Below are 23,700 nucleotides of genomic sequence, written 5' to 3'. Positions count from 1 at the left end.
TAGTCTTAAAACTCATGCTTCAACCATAAGGTTCAACTCATAGCAATATAACTTGGAATTTCTCAAAACATGACAAGGACATGGAATTTTGCAACTTTACACCATAACTTGACAATTTAAAACATTAATAAACATCATGATAACACAACTCAAGGTTTAAGCAAGATATAATCTTGTAAACTCAAAATACTATAATATAGCATAAATTCTTTATGAAAGTTCGAAATACTTGCAAAAATATGTACATTTTAGGCACAAGAACGAAAGGGTGTTCTTGTTCAAGACCACATACCTTAAAACCTTGAACTTTTGGATGACTTTCCAAACTTCAGGATGATACTCACGAACTTTTGGGTGTCCCTCGTAGCCCTCGTAATGGGGATTCCAAATATGTAAAAATTATAGAATTACCATGGTTGAATCTCTAGCTATTGGGGGTTTTATGTTGAAACCCTAAGGGTTGTTCTTAGTGAAATTGAGAGAAATAGAACTTATTTTGGTGTTTTATGGTATTAATCTCGTGATAAAGAGGATGGAGGGATGAAAATTTACTATCTCACCCTTAATGAGTCAGATAAGGAAGGCAGAAAGTTGGCCTGGCGTGATTGAGCAGGCGACGCGCGCTCTAGTCCACCGCTCTATGGCAGGCGTCACCTGGCTTAGTCCACCGGACTTGCCAGGCACTACCTGCTTAAGAGCGGTGCTGAACCCAGGGCGACGCAGGCTTATCGCGCGGAGCTACTAGAATTAGAATCCAAACATCGTCTTAGGCTCGTCTAAAAATTTCAAAACTCCCCCAGAACATACTACAACCTTTCCCCATCGGAACGCAACAAAAGTTTTAAGAAATGGAGGTTGGGAAGGCCGCGAATTAATTCAACGAAGATTCAAGGCTCAAAAATGACTAAGTGTTGGAACACTTAGCAAAATTTCTAAGTGTTAAGTTTTTCTTAGCTTTGTTTTGGGGCTCTAATGTCACGGTAACTTTATGGGGTCTTACAATTATACTGGAAACTTATACTTAATTGGATTATCTCTTCAACACTCTTTCTAAAAAAGTTATAGCAGTATTAGGGAGCAATGAATCTTAGGTATGGGTTACAAAAAACATCCCACTGAGGAATCACAACAATGACACTACTTTATTGCATGGAGTATAAACATATAACTCATAAACTAGGATAGAATTACTAGGCCTTAGGCAATGCAACTTCTTACTTTCTAGCTTAGCACACTTCTAGAATACTCCCTTAACTATACTATCCCCTTCAAATACCATATACATTTGATTTAACTTATAATTCTCATGAGTGTTGAAAAATCTTTCTACTAATGCCTACAGTAGCTTAAATTCTTTCACCGTGATCATGCCTAACTCTAAATCACAAAATACACATGCGACCCATGATGCTATTCTAAACCATATGATTCAACCTTCCATGTCTTTTTAAAGATCACACCCTAAGCATAACGTGCCTTACCACTTTAATGAATAACTCTAAACTCTTACTATGGATTCGCTAGTTCACATTGCGCTCCTCCACTTAAATCTCAACATGTCATTCAAGCCTATCTGTATAACCACATATAAACCTCAAGTGATACAAGTGCGATCACGTAGATGGACTCTTGTGGGTGTGTATTGAATTCGTTCAAGTGTGTGTGCAAGAGAAATGTAATTAAGGTCCCAAATACACACCAAAAATAGCCCACTACAAATACTAAAGGGACAGCCCACTCTTGAAGGGCCATTTTGAGCATTTTACATTCTATCTTGTAATACACTATAAATATAACCTCTTAGGGTTTTAGTATTAGTTTTTGATGAATATGAATATTGTATAACATAGAAATACAAAGTCCTCTTTCCTTAAGGCAAATCTGAAACTTGGAACTAGGTAAAAACAAAAGGGTGAAATTACTTTTGTTGTTTGTTTGCTTGGAAACTTAGGTCTTGAGGTTCATGAGTCCCTCTTGGTCCAAGTAAGAACTTGATGTTGCTATTCATTTGTCTTAGGGTCCTTTCTCATTATTAGGGTTCTTAGATTTGTGAATATTGTATGTCAAGTTACTATCCTTTTTGTATCTTGTTATTGCGGAATCCAAATCTGGTTGTTTTTGTTTTCATATTGCTCATCAAGTTTTTGTTTTGTTTTTGCGTCTGTTTTGGGTGTTAAATACACCTTTGTTTCTTATATTCTTGTTAGATTTGTCGAATCCGAGTGAGGTCTCCATTTGGTCCACGATTTGTTGTGATTTGTAGACTGTTTTGAAGGGTGTATTGAATTGTTTTATGGTTGTTTTGTATTCCTCTTGTTTGTCCCATATCATTTGGTATCAATCTTGGGATTGTTAGTAAACAAAAAAAAACATTCAAAACTGGAAAAATCCAAAAGAAGAAAAGTTGTCCCGTTTTTGTGTTTGGACAAAAATTTTGAACTTAGATTTAGGAGTCCTTTTATGTGTTTTGTTGTTTTTAGTGTTAGTTTCTTCATCACTAACACTAAAGGAGTCTAAATCTAAGTTTGAGCTATCATTGTTGATGTTGATGTTGTGAACTTCACCTTGGCAGATTATTGTTGCGGATTTAAAGTTTGGACTATTTTGGACGTGTGTTGTGTTGTTAGTTCAAGGTTTAAACGTGTATTGTGTAGATTGTGTTGTGGATTTTAATCTTGTAAAGGTGTTTTTGATGTTTGGGGTACAACTTGAACCATAGAACTTTCAAGATTCAAAAGAGTGTTCTTGTTATCCTTCATCATCTTCGTCTATTGTTGGAAAAAAAGGTTGATATTTGATCTTGAAAGTTGAATAAAGAGAGTGTGTATTTTGTTAGTCTTGAAACACATAATTCTAAAACTTAAGACTTCTCAAGACTTTTACAACCAATTCCAACCATTCAAGGACTTTAACAACCACTTTTCAAACAACCTTCCATGATTTAAGGACCATGTCTTGAGGAGAAAAGTCAAGTCTTGCTTTTTGAATTTGAAAGAGGATTTCAAGACTTGTTTTCTATCCTTAACCAATTACCACCAATTCCAAATTACAATGGGACCAAGACTTGAAATTGAAATATAAAATTGTAGAAATCGCAACCAATATATGGCTGCCACATCACGTTTTTATTGTTCGCAGATAATTTTTAAGCTCAAAATTTGATTTCTTAGTTTCTAATATTTGTTTCTTAGTTGTAATTTGTTTATTCTATTACTAATTAACAAGCTAGTAATTATCTACTAGGTTGTAAGTTAGTTTTGGGTTCGTCTATTCGTGTCTACCTTCTTTATGTGCTTTTCTCTTTTGTAAATTCATTGTTTGTTGATTCAAGTCCGAAATAAATTTTCTTTGAGTAAAATCAAACAAAAATCTATTTCGGGCAAATACGTACTCATCCCTCAATTACTCATGAAGTACAAGCTGGCTTTCAACACTTGTGAAACTAAGTGTGAGGTAAAATTGAGAGTGAGAGCATGGTGAGGCTAATTTGAGCTAACAAATTGTTTGTTTGTTTCTTTTGTTGTCTTTCTTAGGTCCCATGGATGACGGTACTTCCAAGTCTTCCCTTGAAGATGTCAACCAAAACCTTGAAAGACTATGTCACATACTTGACTCTCTGAATCCAAAACCATTAATCCAACCTCCACTTGACCAAGGAATAATGGCCCGTCTTGAAACTATCCTTCGTGATTGTGAAAGACGAGAAAGGGAATGGATGCCATAAAAACCACTATATCAAAGGCTCCCTTGTGATGAGAACTTGTCAAAGGTACAAGCGAGCTTCCATGACACATATCAAAGTGAAGACCGTAACTCATGCGAGTTACAAGGTAAAAATGCTATTCCCCACACTCTTACAAACTTGGAATGTTGTGATATGGCTAGTAATAGCCAAATGGGAGTAATTTTAGATTTGCATAGAGTAGAAGTGCACGAGTCTTCCTTTTGTGATACTCTTGGTGTTGTTAGGATGCATGATGACCAAGTTCTTGTTGTAAGTAAGCAAGCACTAGTTGATCCTATAGATGACCAAATTAATTCTTCTCGTAAGAATGATTTGTGTCCATCTTGTGCTAGCACTTGTGATTTGAATAAGGTTCCATTGCCAGGTAATAAGAGTATTCACGCACTAGTTGACCCTTGTGAAAACCAAGGTGAGTCTAAGTTGGTATGTGAGTTTCCAACAACTAGTGAGGTTTTGAAAAATGATCAATTAGATGACGATAAACTTGATGTGCTTGAATGTATAGAAAACCCGATTAGTATTTGTTCTTGTGAAGTTGGTTTTGAGTGTGCTCCCTTTGTTTTCCATGATAATTTATGTCTAAGTAGGGACTACTCTCTTGAAGGAGAAAGTGTTGCATGCCTAGAAATGCTATCTACTCCTTATTCGTGTGTTTCCTATGTTGAGCTTGCTAATAACAATGAACTTGAAATTAGTAAGTACTTGCATGAGGACACCATAATTGGAGTTGACTCGTGTGACCCCTTTTCCTACCCTGTTTGTGCTCATGATATTTTCCATAGTAATATAGAGGGTATGCATAATTTTGAGGGCAGTACCTTAGGAGAAAGTAATTATGGCCGAAAACCATGTCCATGGCTACTTCGCCCGTTTGATCCTGGTACCATCTTAGGGTGGGAAAGGATGACTCTCGGCCTACTTTTCTTTTATCTTGATGCATGTCCGAGCCACTTCCTTTGTAGTATTTGTAATAACATTTTCATGATTAAAACAAAGTACCTATGGCTGTACTTTAAATTTGTTCTGCCTCGGTATGGCATATTGATGAGTTATTTTTGCCAACCATAACCCCTCATGTCATGAGGATGTGTGCTTTTTTGTCTTCTCTTGATTTTGCAAGGTACGGATTCGAGGTCGAATCCTTTTCAAGAAAGAGAGGATGATACGAGTATGATCACGTAGATGGACTCTTGTGGGTGTGTATTGAAGTCGTCTAAGTGTGCGTGCAAGAGAAGTGTAATTAAGGTCCCAAATACACACCAAAAACAGCCCACTACAAATACTAAAGGGACAGCCCACTCTTAAAGGGCCATTTTGGGCATTTTACATTCTATCTTGTAATACACTATAAATAGAACCTCTTAGGGTTTTAGTCTAAGTTTTTGATGAATATGAATATTGTATAACATTGAAAGACAAAGTCCTCTTTCCTTGAGGCAAATTTGAAACTTGGAACTAGGTAACAACAAGAGGGTGGAATCACTTTGTTGTTTGTTTGCTTGGAAACTTAGGTCTTGAGGTTAATGAGTCCCTCTTGGTTCAAGTAAGAACTTGATGTTGCTATTCATTTGTCTTAGGGTCCTTTCTCATTATTAGGGTTCTTAGATTTGTGAATATTCTATGTCAAGTTACTATCCTTTTTGTAACTTGTTATTGCAGAATCCAAATCTGGTTGTTTTTGTTGTCATATCGTTCATCACATTTTTGTTGTATTTTGTGGATGTTTTAGGTGTCAAATGCACCTTTGTTTCTTATATTCTTGTTATATTTGTCGAATCTAAGTGAGGTCTCCATTTGGTCCACGATTGTTGTGATTTGTGGACTGTTTTGGAGGGTGTATTGGACTATTTTATGGCTGTTTTGTATTCCTCTTGTTTGTCCCATATCATCAAGGCAAAACTCTCATAAATACAAACTTTATACATTCTCTAAACCACTAATAACACAACTCTCACGCGCTACCCCAAGAACATACACAGACCAATTTCCACTAACCAACCCATGTATCAAAACTTGGCCCCAAATCTTACTACACACTTATGGCCTTATCTAAAATAAACATACAATGATCTTTCATCAACAAGAAATATTCACTCATCACCACTATCATCACATAAGTAGGAGTCACTAAAAGGTTAAAACATAAGACCCTGAAGTATGAAAGGGTTTTAAATGGGACTTGACACTTAACTGAGGACTGAGGAATAGCAATTCAACCTCAGGGATTTATCAAAGTGATCTTTATTGAGGGCATACATAGCTATAAGTTGAATCTCGCCAATCATTTGGCATAAAGCATGATTTATGGAAACTGAGCACCCTATAAGGCGTAAATACATGAGTCATGAGCTACATGACCTCAATTTGGAGTTCATAACATACGAAATATGATCCAGACTACTTGAATGAACTGAAACTCATTATCTTGGAACTGGAAGAGTACATGAATCTCTATCATATGCATGAATCATGACCTATAATTATGGAACTAAAACGTGAGGCATGAGTAGGTATGGGGATAACTGAAAAAAATATTGAGATAAGAATGGGTTGAGCTTCACCCTTACTTTCTGATGTTCTATATCATACTGACATCACTACTAGAATCTAAGAGCCTGACTTGGTTATTCCCTCTATCATCTCCCCATTAGCCTCAAGCCATCATTTTTAAGTTTGAGAGATCCCTTACTAAACTTTAACTGAACTACACTTACTGCACTCTAGGGTCTGGAAAATGACCATACATGCATATCATAGAACTTAACCAGAATGACTACCCCTGAAAGTGGAAAACCCGCTATCAATACTACCTTACAAGATACACTCTATCTTTCTATAGCCACGGATAGTCATCACATAATACTTGAACACTTACTAACTTCAAATATTCATAAGTATCCCCATAGTTGAAGTGCACACCCTTTAGCGCTTTAACTCTTATTTCTAATAGTTCAACTTTCAAAAGTCAACTTAGCTTCTAACAAGTAACATAGATATCACCAAGTCTTTAATGAGCCACTCTACTTCTGTCACAGCCTACCAGTCTAGCGACTTCAAACTTATATCCCTCTACCATGAGAACTAAGATCATATCAAAAGGATCAACACTATCAAACAAAGCTCTTTAACTTGGCTATTTAGAATACGATATACCATCTAACTAGTCTTTTCCCACCTAACAAATCAATGGTACCACTAGCCACATACAACATGTAATAGCCTAAGCAAAATACCGCAACCTTGTATCACCTTGGGCATACTTCGGCATCATACATACAACATCATACTTCATTACAGATCAAGTAACTTAAGCTCTTGCGTACACTGCTCAAGCCTATTAGATCACTTTCATAAAACTGGTATCGTTACCCAAGCAATCATCACAACTACTTTAATGGCCATCAACTGTGCAAACTTAATGTCTAGTGCTAAACATAATTTACAACACAACCTTACACGTAATTCTCACTTGGGAACTGTGAATTAAACATCAAGAAACACTAGTACACTAGAACTTCATAACCACAATAATAGATTATGACCTTACATTTTCCTTGGCATAATCCATTAGCATGTACTATTTTAACACATCAAGCCTACTAATTTATTCCCACAAAACATGAATCATCAACCTCTTGCCACTATTTACCACTACACCATTTAAATTTAAGCCTACAGTCTAGCATCAATCATCTACCACGAATGAAGAATGCAACATAATATACTAGTCCATCAAATTGGGATATTCTACCCAAATACCTCAAAATCTAGAAATACCTTTTTCACTAGTAGTACTAGTTTACAACTACCAATGAAAAGAAAGTCAAAGGGTAAGGTCATATAATAGACATGATCAACCTTAATCTTACAGTATAACCCCATACAATCTTATCTACTTACATGGCTTTCTCACATCACACTTACATATCCCAGGGGGCATTTAGACTACCTTCAAATTCCCCATTTTGAAAAGAAAACAAATAACAATCTAAGTAAAACACTTCCTACGCTTACTACCATACAATCCACAAATGGTACTATCACATTAGTCTACCACCACAAAATGGTAAATCATTCTCAATCAACGGTTATTCGGCTATAAATATTTAGTTACAAAAAATTCACCCTCACTCTGACCTCTAACCGTGTGACTTAATATCACCAACTTCTTGGTCTATTTTCACTACCAATAGATCATGACACCGACACTTTGACTTATACTACTACTCGGGTGAAAATACAGTTTCAACAAATACAAGGACAACAAGATGAACAACAAGTTGCTAGTAAATCAAAATAGGCCTCACACGGCTTCACTAGACTTTGATTTTTGTGTTTTGAAGAAGAAAATGAAACAAATAATAAAGCAACTATGCTAGTGAATTGAAAGAGCCTCACACGACTTCATTAGACTTTTTGTTTTCAGCAACACAATGATATCAAGATTACAAGAGATAAAAACTTGATACACAATATTAAATGACCCAAGAATACACATCTTACTCTTGCCTTAACTGAACGCCTCATAAAAATAAGGACAAAATTTTAAACTAGGGAGCTCCTCTCCAGTCCTTTGTATGAATTCTAAAATTTCTGCTAGTAAATCTGAGAGCATTATATGGGAACACCGTAGTAAGGAAAGAATTAGGATAACTTTTTTTTCATATGGGTAACACCATAGCACGAATTAGAGTATGAGGGAGGAATATTCTAACTCTATAGCACGAACTAGAACATGAAAAAAGAGAAATATTCCTAAATACCTTGTAGCCTCCTACTTATAAGTGTGGTGCGCTACACACCCATAAACAAGACTCTACTCAATACAATTTCGCAGACACCCTGGTATCATAAACCATGCTCTAATACCAAGTTCGTCACCACCCAAATCGGGGCCTTAGCCGTGACGAGCATCCCAAACTATGAAGGCCTGAAATGCCCTTCTATATTGGTGATCATGCACATTGTTCATATAATAAAAAGAATGCGGAAATACAACATACAACAAAATCATGGTCATAAGTTTGATATAAATTAATAGTGGAAAATGACATCCGAAACCGTCTATCAACGTCTGAAAATCGCCTGTAAAATATCTACTACATAACTAATAACAAATGTCTGAAAATTGGGACAAGGCCCCCAGTAGACCAAAACTGTAGATATGATAAATAAATAAAATACATTAGGCCTTACGGAATATAGAAGGCTCACCACTAAACTCTGCGCTATTGTCTGAAATGTCTACTACTTATCAAGACCCCTAGACTGAGCCTCAGAACCTAAGAGGTAGAGGGAGGAGGGTCAATACAGATGTACCGGTATACTGAGCAAATCCAAAATAATCATTTATATTCAAAATATATGAGAGCATTTGAATACAGTTCATAAATATATCACATAGTAAGAAATTGCATGGGCATTTTTAAAGGACTCTGTAAAACCATCTGAACTCTGTGACACTCTTTGTTTTACTTCTGCTCTAGCTGGTATACCCTATAATTCTGAATTCCATGGGCTATATAGAAATCAGCATTAACTCGGCAGCCAAGCCCCCAACCCAAGTGTGCCGCAAGGGTCAGAGTCTCTGAATCTACTACACTACACGATCGTCGCCAGCATACAATAATAATATACTCATATCGGTAAATACGATTTCAGGCTAAGAGTTACTTGATCTCAAGCCCTCTTCGGATAACCACCTAACCCTCTTTAAGCCTATTTTTAACTCTTTTAAAATCATGTATTTTTTTAGAACATATTCTGAAAACATACTCTGAAATCTCTTACTCTGTTATGGCGTACATACTTATGGTATCGTCATACCATTGACTTACAAGTCATATATCTGAGCCATATTAGCTTATTATAAATCTCTGTCTTTAAGACATAAGTTTAGGACCACCATATCAGTAGAATAATTCAAGAAACTCTTTCTTTAAAACTCATGTAAACACAAGCAAGAAAATTTCTTTGTCAACATTTCAACAATACAAGGTGGTCCTGTCAAATTACTCAATCTCATGCAAATCTTTCTCTTTAATACAAAAAGCATATATCAAGAAGCTCTCTCTCATTGTCTCTAAATTATGCACAAATTCTATGATATTGAGAAAACAAATTTCAAACCATGATTCATGCTTTTCGATCAATCACCATAAGATCATAAACATAAGGTTATCATAAGAGAGGAATTCCATTATTTGTTCTCTCAATCAAATCTTTGGTTTCAAGTTTCATACATATACTTATATGTGAAAATCAAGCATAATAAATCATGGATTTCAAAACCCCTTTTAACAAATTCATACTTGATGATCTTTAAATCATAATTGAGTGTTTTCAATAAGCCCATGTAGTTTTAGGATAAACCCCACGCACCTCAAAGTAGGTGATTCTTGAAGCCCATGGTTTGGGAATTCCAAATCGATTTTCAATCAATTTTGAAAATCCACGGTTGAATTTTGAGTTTCTTGGAGGAGAAGTATATGAACTAGGGTTTTTGTTTTGAGGAAAACCTTGAGAATGTCGTATATTATGCTTGTAAAGGTCTTAATCTACTATTTGTACATTTTAAGAGGCTTGGAAAAAGTCCAAATTACCCTTGTTAACTTCCAAATGAAGCTGAAAAAAATTAAACTGGGAACCCAATTTTATGGGCCACCGTGATGCGCCACATCGCGGTGGCTCACTGGAAATTGACGAATGAGAAATTGGGATCCTTCGCGATGCGCAACTATCGCGAGGTCCCACTAAAATTTGACAATTGCTAATTAAACCCTCTCCACGACGTGCTAAACACCAGAATGACGATGTTTTACGATTGAAACTTAAAATAACCATAATTTCTTCACCGAGTGTCCGTTTTGGACGAATCTTATATCGACGAAAATCTTATTCAGTCATTCACATAATGAAAAGTTGAAATATAAGTAATTCTATAGGAAAATAAATATAAATCATTCTAGAAGACAATGTTTGATACTTTAAGGAAGAAATTTAGCTAGAATAACTTTGGGGTATTACAGATTTCTAGCTTGAAAATGCGGGATGTTATAGGTTGGGTTAATTTTCTTCTTTAGTGTACCTAGCGGGCTTATGGGGGCCCAACTAAGTTATGTTGTATGGCTAGCGGGCTTATGGGGGCCCAGTTAGGTTATGTTTGATTTATCTATTATTGTTGTATTATTATTTTTCTGTATCGCATAAGTTTATTCCTTTACAGTCTTAGCATAGCTAGGTAGTTGTTTTCCTTTCCATACCTATTTAATAATGACTCAAATTACGCCCTCGCATTGTAGTTATACCTTTTCTGTATTGTGCTCATTCGGCCGATGATGCCTACTGAGTACCCGTGATTTTTGGTACTCATACTACACTTCTGTATCTTTTTTTCATGCAGATTTAGGTATTAGCATTCAACGTTGACGTGGTTCCTACCTTCCAGTACTGATTCAGAGCAGGGTAAGCTTGCTGCCATCTGAGGCTGATCCTCCTCTATCTATTCCAGTTAGTCTTTTGCACTCGAGACTACTTGTGTATATTGTATACATTTTTTTTATTTTTGTCTAGAACTCTGGGTATCTATTAGTAGTGGCTCTAGTACCAAACTTACCAGGTCTTGGGAGGGATTTTTTTATGTATTGGCAATTCTTCTTCCCACGTTTCAGTATATGAGATATGGTTACTTTCTGGTTGTTACTTTTTATTTCTATTGCTATCATTATACGCGACCTTTTTTGATTTTTGCCTATTAGCCATTATCTATTATTTCAGGCTATGGCTTGGCTTGACTACTGGGGGGAATGAGGTAGGCTCCTCACAGCTTGAGAAATCGGATCGTGACATAAACCCACTTGGATTGATCCTAAAACTTGAGAAATATCGCAATAATTGGCTAGCTGGTCATCAATTAGTTCTAGTGACCTATCTTCTTTGTAAAGCTTCCAGGCTTGTTTGAGTTTGGATCAAGGAATCATGACAAACTACATCTGTTATAAAGAAATAGTTATTTGTGTAATGCAGATAATAGGGTGCTTACATGACCGATAAGGTTAAGGTTGTTATCTTGAAGGACAAATCCTCTATTTCTCTTGCCACTTACAATCTCCAACATTAATCTGCCAAAGCTAAACACATATGATTTTACTGAGAAAATCCCATCTACTACAAATTCAGGGGACATATACCCACTGTGCTGAAAAAAATAATAGCAAGAGAATTAATGAAGCGAGATGTCATATAAGAGTAATTTATATGATATTAAGGATTCTTACTATGTCCCAACCACATGGCGTGTTTTTGCTCCCATCTCATTTCCTACAACACTTCTGGCCATGCCAAAGTTTAAAATCTTTGGATTCATTTCCATTTCTAGTAAAACATTGTTTGCTTTAAGGTCTCTATGGATAATCCGTAGTCGAGAATATTGATGGAGATACAACAATCCACGAGCAATTCCATTTATGATGTTGAAACGCTTTGGCCAACCTAGTAAGTAAACGTGGTTCACAGAAGTAAAAACTAAACACAGTGTTTTTAAATGGAAAACACCCGACTCAAGAAAGGTGTAAAAAACCACAGCCTGTACCTCTATAGGATTTAAACCCAACTTCACTATAACTCTTGAGCCTCAACAATCAACAACATTACAAGACTTCTTATAAACTAGGAATTAAAACTTCTAACTCCTATAACTATAAAAACACAAATCTTCGCAAGATAAGTGCCCCAAGTCTTCAAGTTTCGTAACTTGAAGACACAATTCCTAACTCAATTTATAGAACATTGAGACTAGAACAATGACTCATTACAACTCAAGAACCTACCTATTACAAACAGTCTAAGACTTGCTAAGTAAAGGACCAGGTTCTTCTTCAAGTAAGTGAAAGATTTTGCTGATTGTAGATTGTCTTATCAGTACGTGAGTGAGTTACTTGAATGCAACTTGTCGTATATATGCACACCTTCTGATACAATTCTTTTAATCTCATCTTCTATCTTCTTTAGGACTCTATCAAGTAACTTCACTTCTTGTTGTAGCCGTCTCTCTCTCTTCTAGATTGAGTAGGACTCTTTTGCTTTATCCTTTAGCCTTGTAGACTCCCTGATCAATTCAACTTCAGAATGCGACAATTATCTTCTTATATCCATTGAAACAAATCTGAACATCCCTTGCTTATCCATTCTTGTCCTAATTTTTTGACAATCTTGTAATAATTTCAATATGCACTTCATATGACAGAAGTAGTTTCACTTGTGTGGAACAGCTTGCACAACATATTTCATTCACATGTCTATCATCAAAACTTCTCATGCCCTAACAAATTCCCCCTTTTTGATAATGACAAACATAGTAGCACAGCATAATAAAAACCTAACATACTCAAAAAGGAATTTAAATAAAAGAATCATAGTAGAATGAAACAGGTTAGCCCAGTTGAGTTATAAGTATTTTATAATCTGTTCTTCCCCCTTTTAACATCATCAAAAAGCTAAGCCATCAAGTGAAAATAGTTTAATAATTCATGGTCATTGGGGCTATCACTAAAACAAGCAAAATTCAGAGCAAGAGACAACTATGCATTGAATTAAAAAGAAGTAGATCATGTTAAGCAAAGAGGTCCATTTCATGCACAAAAAATGGATACAATTATTATTACCTAGTAACAAAAAAAAAATCAAGTTGGACCAAGGGACAGCAAAGAGAAAAGTCTTAAGGGATGAAGAAGGATTTTAATTGGATGAGGTAGAGGGGATAAGGGATGTCAACTTCCTAATGATATCAGCATTGTCAGTTCGTTCCTTTACCAAAGTGGCTATGAGGGAAGAAATTTGAGCTTCAAGGACCCTCTTTTCATCTTCATGAATAGCCTGGGCAGCCTCCAATACAGCTTGTGCAACCTTTAGATTACCCTACTTTGCCTCTAAGCCATTTCACAACTTCTGCACAGGGCTGTCTGTACTTCTCATAACACAGGTAACATAGCATGGTTCACATGTCCAATGACATCCTTAGTAGTCTACAAGGACCACACCTTGAAAGGTATATGAAAATCCTCAAAAATAGAGGCAAGCCAGAACGGATAGGCTAGAGCATTACCATTTGTATCTTTGACAAGTATCATTTGCATGTGCTTAATGATGAGTTGAGGAAGGTCTATTGGAATCTCAGAATCCAATAGTTCTATCAAGGTAAGATCAAGGAAACTTGCAAATATTTATTTTTCCTATCTGGGCAGGATTATTTTGTGGACTATATCAAAATAAAATTGATAGAGAAGAGACATCTCATTTTTCATCACCCTACAATAAGAAGGAAGAAAGGGATTCCTAGAGAATCACCTGGAAATATCAAGAGCTGAAGGAAGATTATCAAGAGGAGGCCAAGATCCCTTCACATAATGACCCCAACCCCCAGTAGGAACATTTAGAATTCTACCCAGATCAGCAAGATAAAGATTAATGGTTTTTCCATGAATAGTGGTTGAGATAATCTCCCCAATTTCAACTCCATTTGTATAAAATTCATAAACTTCATTTTTACCAAACCTCCTTTGATGATCACCTTACACAAACAAGTATGACCACCCCTGAGCTCTCAATTTTGAGACTAAAGTATCCACATCAAGACCTCCAAAACCAGTGACAACTCTACCCCTAGCCATCTTGTATTTCTAAAAATACAGAACATGATCTGACTGAGAAGCCTTATCAACAGAAGTATCAACATCAATATCAAAATCAGAATCAATGGCAGTAGGAGGAACAGGAGAAGTATCAGGAAGAAAGTCAGAATCTGATTCAAATGAGTCAGAAGAAACAGGTTTGGGTACTTATTTCTTTGGATGTGAGGTAGACTTTGAAGAATCTTTAGAGGGAGTAGAACTTTTTCCAGTAGATAGTTTGACAGTAGAAGCTTTGACGGTAGATTTTGAGGATAAGGAGGCTTTAGAAGTGGGTTGGGAGGATAGCTAACGAGGGAAGGAGGGCTTGGAAGTTTTAGCTATGGTGTGCTTCTATTTTCTTTTGGAGTGAATAAGAATATCAGGAGAGGACCACATAGGGGTAGAGAAGTAGTAGGGACTACCCATTTATTTTTACTTGCTTGAAGTGTCTCTTCTAAATAAGCATCTTTCTATTGTTTTTGTCCTCGAATATGTGGAGTTAGAGGTGAAGGGACGATGGGAAAAAACTTTACTGGAGTATCTACATCAACATCAATGGCGACAGAAGATGGTTTTTATTTCAGAGTAGATATTGACCTTTGAGGGATAAGTTCAGCAATGGGAATGTCATCTCGATCAAGAATCTGAAGAAAAATTGGAGGTGGTGGTAAGGGTTCAGATAATGGTGAGGGTTTGGAAGAAGAGTAAGAGAAAGGGTGTGGTGAACTCTTGAAAAATACAAAATTGGATAATTTGAGAAAGATTTAAGGTTGGATGAGTGAAGGTGAGGTGATGTTTGGGTGAACAATAATTTCTGTTGAAGGATTAGTAGCAGATTCTGAGGAAGAAGAAGAGGAGGAAGACGCCATAATTTGTTATGATTTGCAAAGGTTGAATAAGAAGTGGATATAGAAGAAAAACCAAGAGGCGTATTTAAGAATGAAGAGAAGAAAGTTGAAATGTGAGGGGACCGTATTTTGGAGAAACGTACTGATGTAGGGGTTCTGTGTTGATGGGAAAGGTCTGTCAGCCTTTTGAAAAAGATAACTTTTGGGTTTTGGCGGTTTTAATCATAACAGAAAGAACCATGTAGATAACCTGTTTCTCTTAATGCTACTATAGGAAAACAATAATCATACCTATGTTCTGATTAGTCCATAAATAATCTTTCCTTGATGGTCCAATCTATCTACAAAAAATAACACATATCTGAGTCACTTTTCTCTAAAATCTAGGAATTAGGATACACAACTAAATATGTAAGACTGAATTAATCAACAATCACTAAGGTATAGCATATTCTAGTCAATCATTGAGGGAGATTTATACAATTTTAATCATCCCCAAGACTAACCTATTTTTTTCAAAGTGTTCTCTACTCAAAGCCTTAGTAAATTTGTCAACAATTTATTCCTCAGCCGAACAAAACATAATTGATATATGTCCTTTTTCAACATTGTCTCTAAGGAAGTGATGGCGAATATCAATATGCTTAGTTCTCTTATATTGGACAAGATTTTTGGCTATGTTTATAGCACTTGTGTTATCACAAAAAATGGGAACACAACTTATATCTACCCTAAAATCCAAAAGCTATTGTTTGATCGATAACAACTGAGCATAACATGACCCAGAAGCAACATATTCAGCCTTAGCAGTAGACAAGGCTACTGAATTTTGCTTCTTTGTGGACCAAGTAATCAAACATGATCCCAAGAAGTGTGCCATACCTGTAGTGCTTTTCCTGTCCACCAGATATCCTGCATAATCAGCATCAGAGTATCCTACCAAATTAAAGCTACTACCTTTGGGATACCACAAGCCAAGATCACTGGTTCCTTTCAAGTATCTGAAGATTCTTTTTACAGATTTCAGATATGATTCTTTTGGCTTAGCTTGAAACCTAGCACACAGTCCTACACTAAACACAATGTCAGGTTTGCTTGCTGTGAGGTACAATAAAGACCCTATCATACCTCTATATATCTTTTAGTCTACAACAGAACCTGTTTCATTCAGACCAAGCTTTGTGGCAATAGCAATAGGAGTACTGATTTATTTCGCCTCTTCCATGGAGTATCTTTTGAGAAGCTCTTTAGCATACTTATGTTGATGGATTATTGTCCCTGATGCTGACTGTTTTATTTGCAGACCCAAAAAGTAATTTAGCTCCCCCATCATGCTCATTTCAAACTCACAACTCATGAGTTTAGCAAACTCATGAGTCATATTCATGTTGGTTGAGCCAAAAATAATGTTGTCCACATACACCTGCACAACTAATAAATCCTTTCCATTAGTTTTTAAGAAAAGGGTATTGTCAATTTTAACTCTGGTGTGCCCATGCTCTAGTAGGAACTTTGATAATCTCTCATACCAAGCCCTTGGTGCTTGTTTCAACCCATACAAAGCTTTGTCCAGCTTGTACATATGATCTGGAAACTCTTTCTCTCAAATCCTGGTGGTTGCTTCACATAAACCTCCTCCTTGAGAATACCATTCAGGAATGCACTCTTCACATCCATCTGGTACAAAATAAACTCCATGTAAAAAGCAAAGACAATAAGAAATCTTATAGCTTCAAGTCTTGCTACAGGAGCAAAGGTATTGTCAAAGTCAATTCCTTCTTCTTGGTTGTATCCTTGAACCACCAATCTCGTCTTGTTTCTTGTGATTTTTCCATGCTCATCCACCTTATTTCTGTACACCCACTTAGTCCTAGTTACTGATTTATCTTTTGGGAGAGGAACTAAGTGTCATACTTTGCTTCTCTCAAATTGATGCAATTCTTCCTGCATAGCTATAATCCAATCAACATCAAGCAATGCTTCATTTACTTTCTTTGGCTCTATCTCTGACAGGAATACCTTGAATGTACAAATACTTCTCAGTCTAGACCTTATGGTGATTCTAGAGGTGAAATCAGTAAGAACATTCTCAATGGAATGTGAACCTTGATACTTGTATCCTTTTAGGATCAAGCCAAGTGAGCTACTAGGATTACTGCTAATGTTCTAATCTGAGATAGTTGGTGGCTCAGTTCCCCCTATCACTGTGCCTTCAGCTTCAGTTCCCCCTGTTGAAGTGCCCCCATGTTTGGCTGTTTCAATCGATGGAACATGTCGTGTAACATGTTCCTCAGTGCCGCTTCCTTCCTGCAGGTTATTCTTAACATAGGATTAATCAAAAATCACATGTATTCTTTCTTTAAAATGGTCATTTCTATTGTTTAAAACCCTATAAGTCTTACTATAAAGTGAATAACGTAAGAAGATTCCCTCTTCACTTTTAGCATCAAATTTTCCCAAATTATCCTTACCATTATTTTGTATAAAACACTTACAACAAAAGGTTCTAAAGTGAGAAATGTTAGGATTTCTACCTTTTAGTAATTCATAGGGAGTCTTCTCTAACATGGTTCTGATCATGCATCTATTTATGATATATATTACAGTACTTATTGCCTCTGCCCAAAGGTTTTGGCAACATTTGCTGCAAACATCATTGTTCTAGCCATATCTTCCAAGGTTCTATTCTTCCTTTCCACCACTCTATTTTGTTGTGGTGTTCTAGGAACTAAGAAGTTATGATCTATACCATTTGATGAACAAAAATCTAAGAACTTTGCATTCTCAAATTCTGTACCATGGTCAGACCTTATAGAAACTAATGAAGTGCCCAGTTTCTTTTTTATTTTCTTAATGAAGATTTCAAAGACATCAAAGGCATCTTCTTTAGAGGCTAGAAACAAATTCCAGGTAAACCTGGAATAATCATCAACAATTACAAAAACATACCTTTTTCCACCTCTTCTTTATTGTCTCATTGGTTCACACAAGTCCATATGAACCAGGTCAATACACTTGGTAGTGCTAACATGGTTCTTTGACTTAAAAGAAGATCTTACCTGCTTTCTCCTTACACATGCACTACATAACTTTTCTTCCTTAAACTTGGGCTAGGGTAATCCCAATACCATGTCTCTAAAGGAAAGTATGTTCAGTTGTTCCAAACTTGCATGTCCAAGTCTTCTGTGCCAAAGGAGGGGATCAGTTTCTATTGCACTTATACAAGTCAACTCAGGTCCTGGTATTGCCATTATGTCTTCTTTGTATATATTTTTGTATCTCCTTGCAGTAACCACAATTTCTTTAGTATCCATTCTTTTGAATTTACCCCTGCAGTAGTAAAAATCACTTTATTACCTTTGTCACACAATTGTGAGATGCTTAGCAGGTTATGCTTCAATCCTTCCACAAGATAAATATCCTGCAATGCTTTTGACTCAGATGAACTAATTTTTTCAACTCCAAGAATGATTCCCTTTTATCCATCACGAAAAGAAACTCCTCCTCCATCTATTTTGGAAAGTGAAAGGAACTTTTTCTTGTCACCAGTCATATGTCTTGAGCAAGCACTATCTAAGTACCAGTGCCTTTTGTTTTCTTTCACTTTTTCCTGTAAAAGAAATCAATCGTTAGACTTAGGAACCCAGACAAGCTTGGGTCCTGTTTTGTTAGTAAAAGGATGAATTGAATTCCTTCTAGTCCATGCAGGAAGCAAGTAAGCTGACCTGTTTCTCTGACCAGTTTTAGTGCTTATTTTCTGGGTTTGAGAAAATTTAGTTGCCAGATTCAGAATTCTAGATCTGGTTTTGGTAGCCACAGGACATCCAACGGTAGGATGTCCAAGATTGCCACAGCTATAGCATAAATCTTAAAGATTATCATCTTTTTAAAAATAACCTAAATCTATTTTTTTATTATGATTTCTTTCACCCAGTCGATAAACAATTCTAGAAGAGTTTGTCCACCTGTTTGCTCTTTCCAGATCCAGTTTTAGTTTAACAACTTCTTGACTCAGCTTATTCATCTTTTCAGTCAACTCATGGCATTCTTGCTTGTACTTAGTTAACTCAAGTTCAACATTTTCTTGCTCTTTACTCATGTCCTTTTTTCCATGTTCAGTAAGAGTCAATTTAAGAACTTCAGACTTAAGATCATTATTTGAGGACTCAAGCAGTGTGATTTGTTTCTTATGAGTTCAACTTTCTTTTTCAACAGTATGCTCTCAAGATTTCAAGTCAATGAAATTGAATTTTAGACTTGCAAGACTTTTGAACAATTCATCCCCATCAGAAGTCAATTAAAGTAATCAGCAAGGAAACAAGTTTAATTTTAGAAAATAGATACAGCTTTTCTTTGAGTTCAAGTATACTTAGCTCAGAAGCATCATCTTCTTCTTCAATGTTTGAATCTCCAAAAGCCATAAATGTTGTCTCATCAACTTCATCATCATCATCAGAGTCGGATCCCCATGCAGCTATCATAACATGTTTTTTCTTTTCCTTCTTCTTGGCCTTTTTTTTTGTTCTTTTTCAGCCCTTTCCTTTCTCCATTCTATTTCCCAAATAGGGTAATATCTGATCTGATGATCAGTCTTACCACACTTGTAACATCCATTTGTGTTGTCATTAGAATGTTTCTTGCTACCTGTTCCCTTTTTCTTTTTAAAGAATTTGCTGAAGCTTTTAGTTATGAAGGCAACTTGTTCCTTGTCCAGCTCAATCTCTTTATCACTATCAAAAGCCTTTAAGGCCAAGATTTTCTCAGAAACCTTTTGTTCACTAGTGCCATCAAATTCCATTTCATAGGTTGTTAAGTTCCCTACCAGTTATTCAAAGTCATACCTGTGAGATCCTTATTTGTTTTCCTGATTGCAGTGACTTTAATATTCCATTTAGATTTTGGTAGCACCCTCGGAACCTTCTCTACTTATTCTTCCTCAGTGATGACTTTTCCCAAGGAGTTCAATTCATTTGTTAGAGTAGTAAGTCTTATCATCATGTCATGCAAGGATTCATTTTCCTTCATCTTAAATGTTTCGTATTCATTAAAAAGAAGAGAAATCCTAAATTTTCTTACCTGAGAGGTACCTTCATGTGCATTGACTAAAGCATCCCAAATTTGCTTAGCAGTGGTACAGGTAGATACTCTATTGTATTCAGCAGGTCCTAAACCACAAACTAGGATGTTCTTTGCCTTAGCATTTTTATTTAAAGCCAAAAGATCACCAGGAGTAAACTCACTCCTCACTTTCTTAACTTGTTCACCATCTTCTATATTCATAGGGATAGTAGGACCATTAGTAATCCTATCCCATAATTCATAGTCTTCTCCTTGAATAAACATATCCATCCAGGCTTTCCACCAGATGAAATGAGTACCATCAAATAATGGAGGTCTAGTAGTGGATTGACCTTCACTGTGACCAGTAAGAGGTGCAGAATTAATCATAATGATCTAATCTTAGGTGCAAACCCTATTTAAGACAGTCGTCTCTAATACCACTTGTTAGAGTACAATCCCTACTGATTGCCTATCTGTGAAACGAGTAAGTAAACATGGTTCACCGAAGTAAAAACTGAACACAATGTTTTTACTTGGTAAACACCCGACTAAAAAAAGGTGGAAAAAACCATGATCAGTACCTCTACAGGATTTAACCCCAAATTCACTATAACTCTTGAGCCTCAACAATCAACAAAATTACAAGACTTCTTGTAAACTATGAATTAAAACTTCTAACTCCTATAACTACAAAAACCCAAATCTTCCTAAGATAAGTGTTCCCAAGTCTTCGAGTTCCCTAACTTAAAGACATAATTCATAACTCAGTTTATAAAACACTGAGACTAGAACAATGACTCATTACAACTCAAGAACCTACCTATTACAAATAGTCTAAGACTTCCTAAGTAAGGGACCAGGTTCTTCTTCAAGTAAGTGAACGAATTTGCTGATTGTAGATTTTTTTATCAGTGCATGAGTGAGTTACTTGAATGCAACTTGTCATATATATGCACGCCTTCTGCTACAATCCTTTTTAATCTCATCTTCTATCTTCTTTAGGACTCTATCAAGTAACTTCACTTCTTGTTGTAGCTGTCTCTCTCTCTTCTAGATTGAGTAGGACTCTTTTGCATTATCCTTTAGCCTTGTAGACTCCCTGATCAACTCAACTTCAGAATGCGACAATTATCTTCTTATAGCCATTGAAACAAATCTGAACATCCCTTGTAGACTCTCCAACTCGGTATAGTCCTTCTCCTTCCCTTAGAGGTATCTGTGACTGGATTCTTTCATAACTTGGGTAAGTAGGATGTCCTAAGTCAAGACCCGGTTGCTCTTTTATCTTCAGTTTCTTTCCTTGAATAATGGTCGGTTCAAAATTTGGTCCTGTTGTCTACTTCTTTGTATGAAAACACTTTGTGTTTACATTTAAAGGGGACATGATGTAGACACCTAATTTTGTCCCTCTCGAAATTTGATTTTATCCATTTTTAGCCCATCTTACGACGTACCCTCACCCATGTAATTATATCCTACAAAAATACAAAAAAATAATAACCCTTAACAAAATTCCTAACAAATGTTATCTTATTTTAATCCTATCCTAACAACCTACCCTTACCCCACCCTCATCTACCCTACCCACTTACCCTACCACTAGAATTACCCTTTTTACACGTTTCTTAGGCCATAATAGAAGAGGAGAAGATGGACCTCACCATTCAAGAGGGACCCACATAGAGAATACAGAAACCATTTTTGTTTTTTTTCTTCTTCAGGCACTCATGAAAAGGACCATACACACCTCCATTCTCTTCCTTCTTCAGACTCTTACAATAAGCACACTGAGAAAAGGTATATTATAGTAAAAAGAGAGAGAGAAAAAGTAGGACCTCGATTTTTCTCTCACACAGGACCATTTTCTTTTTCTTCGACATAGTAACGCACAGATAGAGTAACACCAGTGAGAGAGAGAAATCAAGAAATAAGGGAGATAGAGAACAAGAGATTCGAGAGAGAGAGAGAGAGAGATTGTGAGATCGAGAGTGAGAGGTTAAGAGAGAGAACAGAAAGAAGAAGGCCCAAAACAGAAGAAAAAGGATAAAAAATAAATTAGAAAGGGGAAAAAACGATCTAAATAGTGAGCAGGTAAGAAATTTGGTATTGTTTCAAGTTTTTCCGACTGAACCTTGCCCGAAATCGATCTTCAAGTTCAGTCGATCTATATATAAAAGTCTCAAAATTTCTTCATTCTTCTTTGGGTTTTTGAGTGGGTCTGGCCGAAAACTTCAAGTTTCTCCAGAAAACACCTAAAAACAATCATTTAAACCAATTGGAAAACACCAAACTAGCTATCAAAATCATTAATGGTGCTATGAGTCGGGTTTGGGTGACGGAGGTCATTGATTTTCATCATGAAGCTTGAAATAGACTCAGTTTGGTTGTTGGTATTTGATTCGAGAAGTGAGGTTTGTTCAAGTTAGTTCATGATTGAGGTTTCGATTGATTTTTAAATCTGTTTCGGGGTCAAATTCGACACTAAATGGGATTTTATTCAAAGTCGGTTAAGTCTAGGTTTCGAATCTGCGAAACTCCTTAGTTTGATTGATAAAAGCGACGTTAAGGTCCATTCTTCATCTCATTCTCAATTAATTTTTAATTGTGTGATACTTGATGTGTAAATTCATGGTATGTGGATTTTATTTTGTTGATTTCAATATTTTGGATCATCATGGTTGGTTGTTGATATCGATTGATTGATTATCGTGAATTGGAATAATCAAAGAACTTGGACTTGATTTGGGGTTAAATCTCAATTTGTGCTGGTACCGAAAGTTGGCTAATTCGCAATTTTACTTAGTGTATTTAATTTTTCATCTTGATTGATTTTGACGTTGTTAAACATAGTAGTAGCATGATAAGTCGGAAGTAATAGAAAAACGTAGGTTAGGTAGGCAAAGTTTAGGATTTGTGATTGTTGAATGATGCAATGTTTGTGGAATGGTTTTGATTTATGCATTGGGATCTATTGTATTTATTCGGTCGGGAAATGCCCTGAGAAATTTGTATTGATTTGTCCGGGGAATGCCATGAAGTATCATGTACTTGAAGACGATTCACGATCAAGGCCCGGAACGTCGGGTGGATAAAGCAATGGAGTGTAGTTTAGGATTAGTGTAGGGTTACTTTTCAGCACCCTTTTATTTTGGGTTGTAATAATTAGACTGGACATTATATTTTTGGATCTATTTTGTTTGTTTGTTTGTTTGATTGTTTTTGTATTTTTGTGTGTGGTTTATACATTTTATAGTGTCAAATTAGCCGATATGCTCTACCAAGCGACCGTGGTTGAACCACGAGATCTAGGGGTTCCTAATACTTTCCGCTCGGCCAACAGAATTCCTTAGCCAGAATCTCTGTTCGCAAACCAGTCTTA

At 36.1% G+C, this 23,700-nt stretch overlaps 1 protein-coding gene across 1 annotated transcript in view; it reads right to left on the bottom strand.

Annotated features, from left to right (window-relative positions):
• The window catches only part of LOC124888997 (G-type lectin S-receptor-like serine/threonine-protein kinase At4g27290), a 20,896-nt gene extending 6,484 nt beyond the window's left edge, over positions 1-14,412 (bottom strand). The window contains exons 1-3 of the mRNA XM_047400282.1: positions 14,379-14,412; positions 12,033-12,235; positions 11,787-11,942 (exon numbers count right to left, since the gene is read on the bottom strand). Coding sequence (XP_047256238.1) covers positions 11,787-11,942; positions 12,033-12,235; positions 14,379-14,412 — 393 coding nt within the window. The remainder of the gene's footprint in view (positions 1-11,786; positions 11,943-12,032; positions 12,236-14,378) is intronic.
• Between the last annotated feature and the right edge of the window lie 9,288 nt (positions 14,413-23,700).

The sequence above is a fragment of the Capsicum annuum genome, chromosome 11, assembly GCF_002878395.1.
Source record: "Capsicum annuum cultivar UCD-10X-F1 chromosome 11, UCD10Xv1.1, whole genome shotgun sequence".
NCBI lineage: Eukaryota > Viridiplantae > Streptophyta > Magnoliopsida > Solanales > Solanaceae > Capsicum > Capsicum annuum.
The sequence above is the reverse complement of the archived record's forward strand: the minus strand, read 5'-3'. Positions and strand labels throughout refer to the sequence as shown.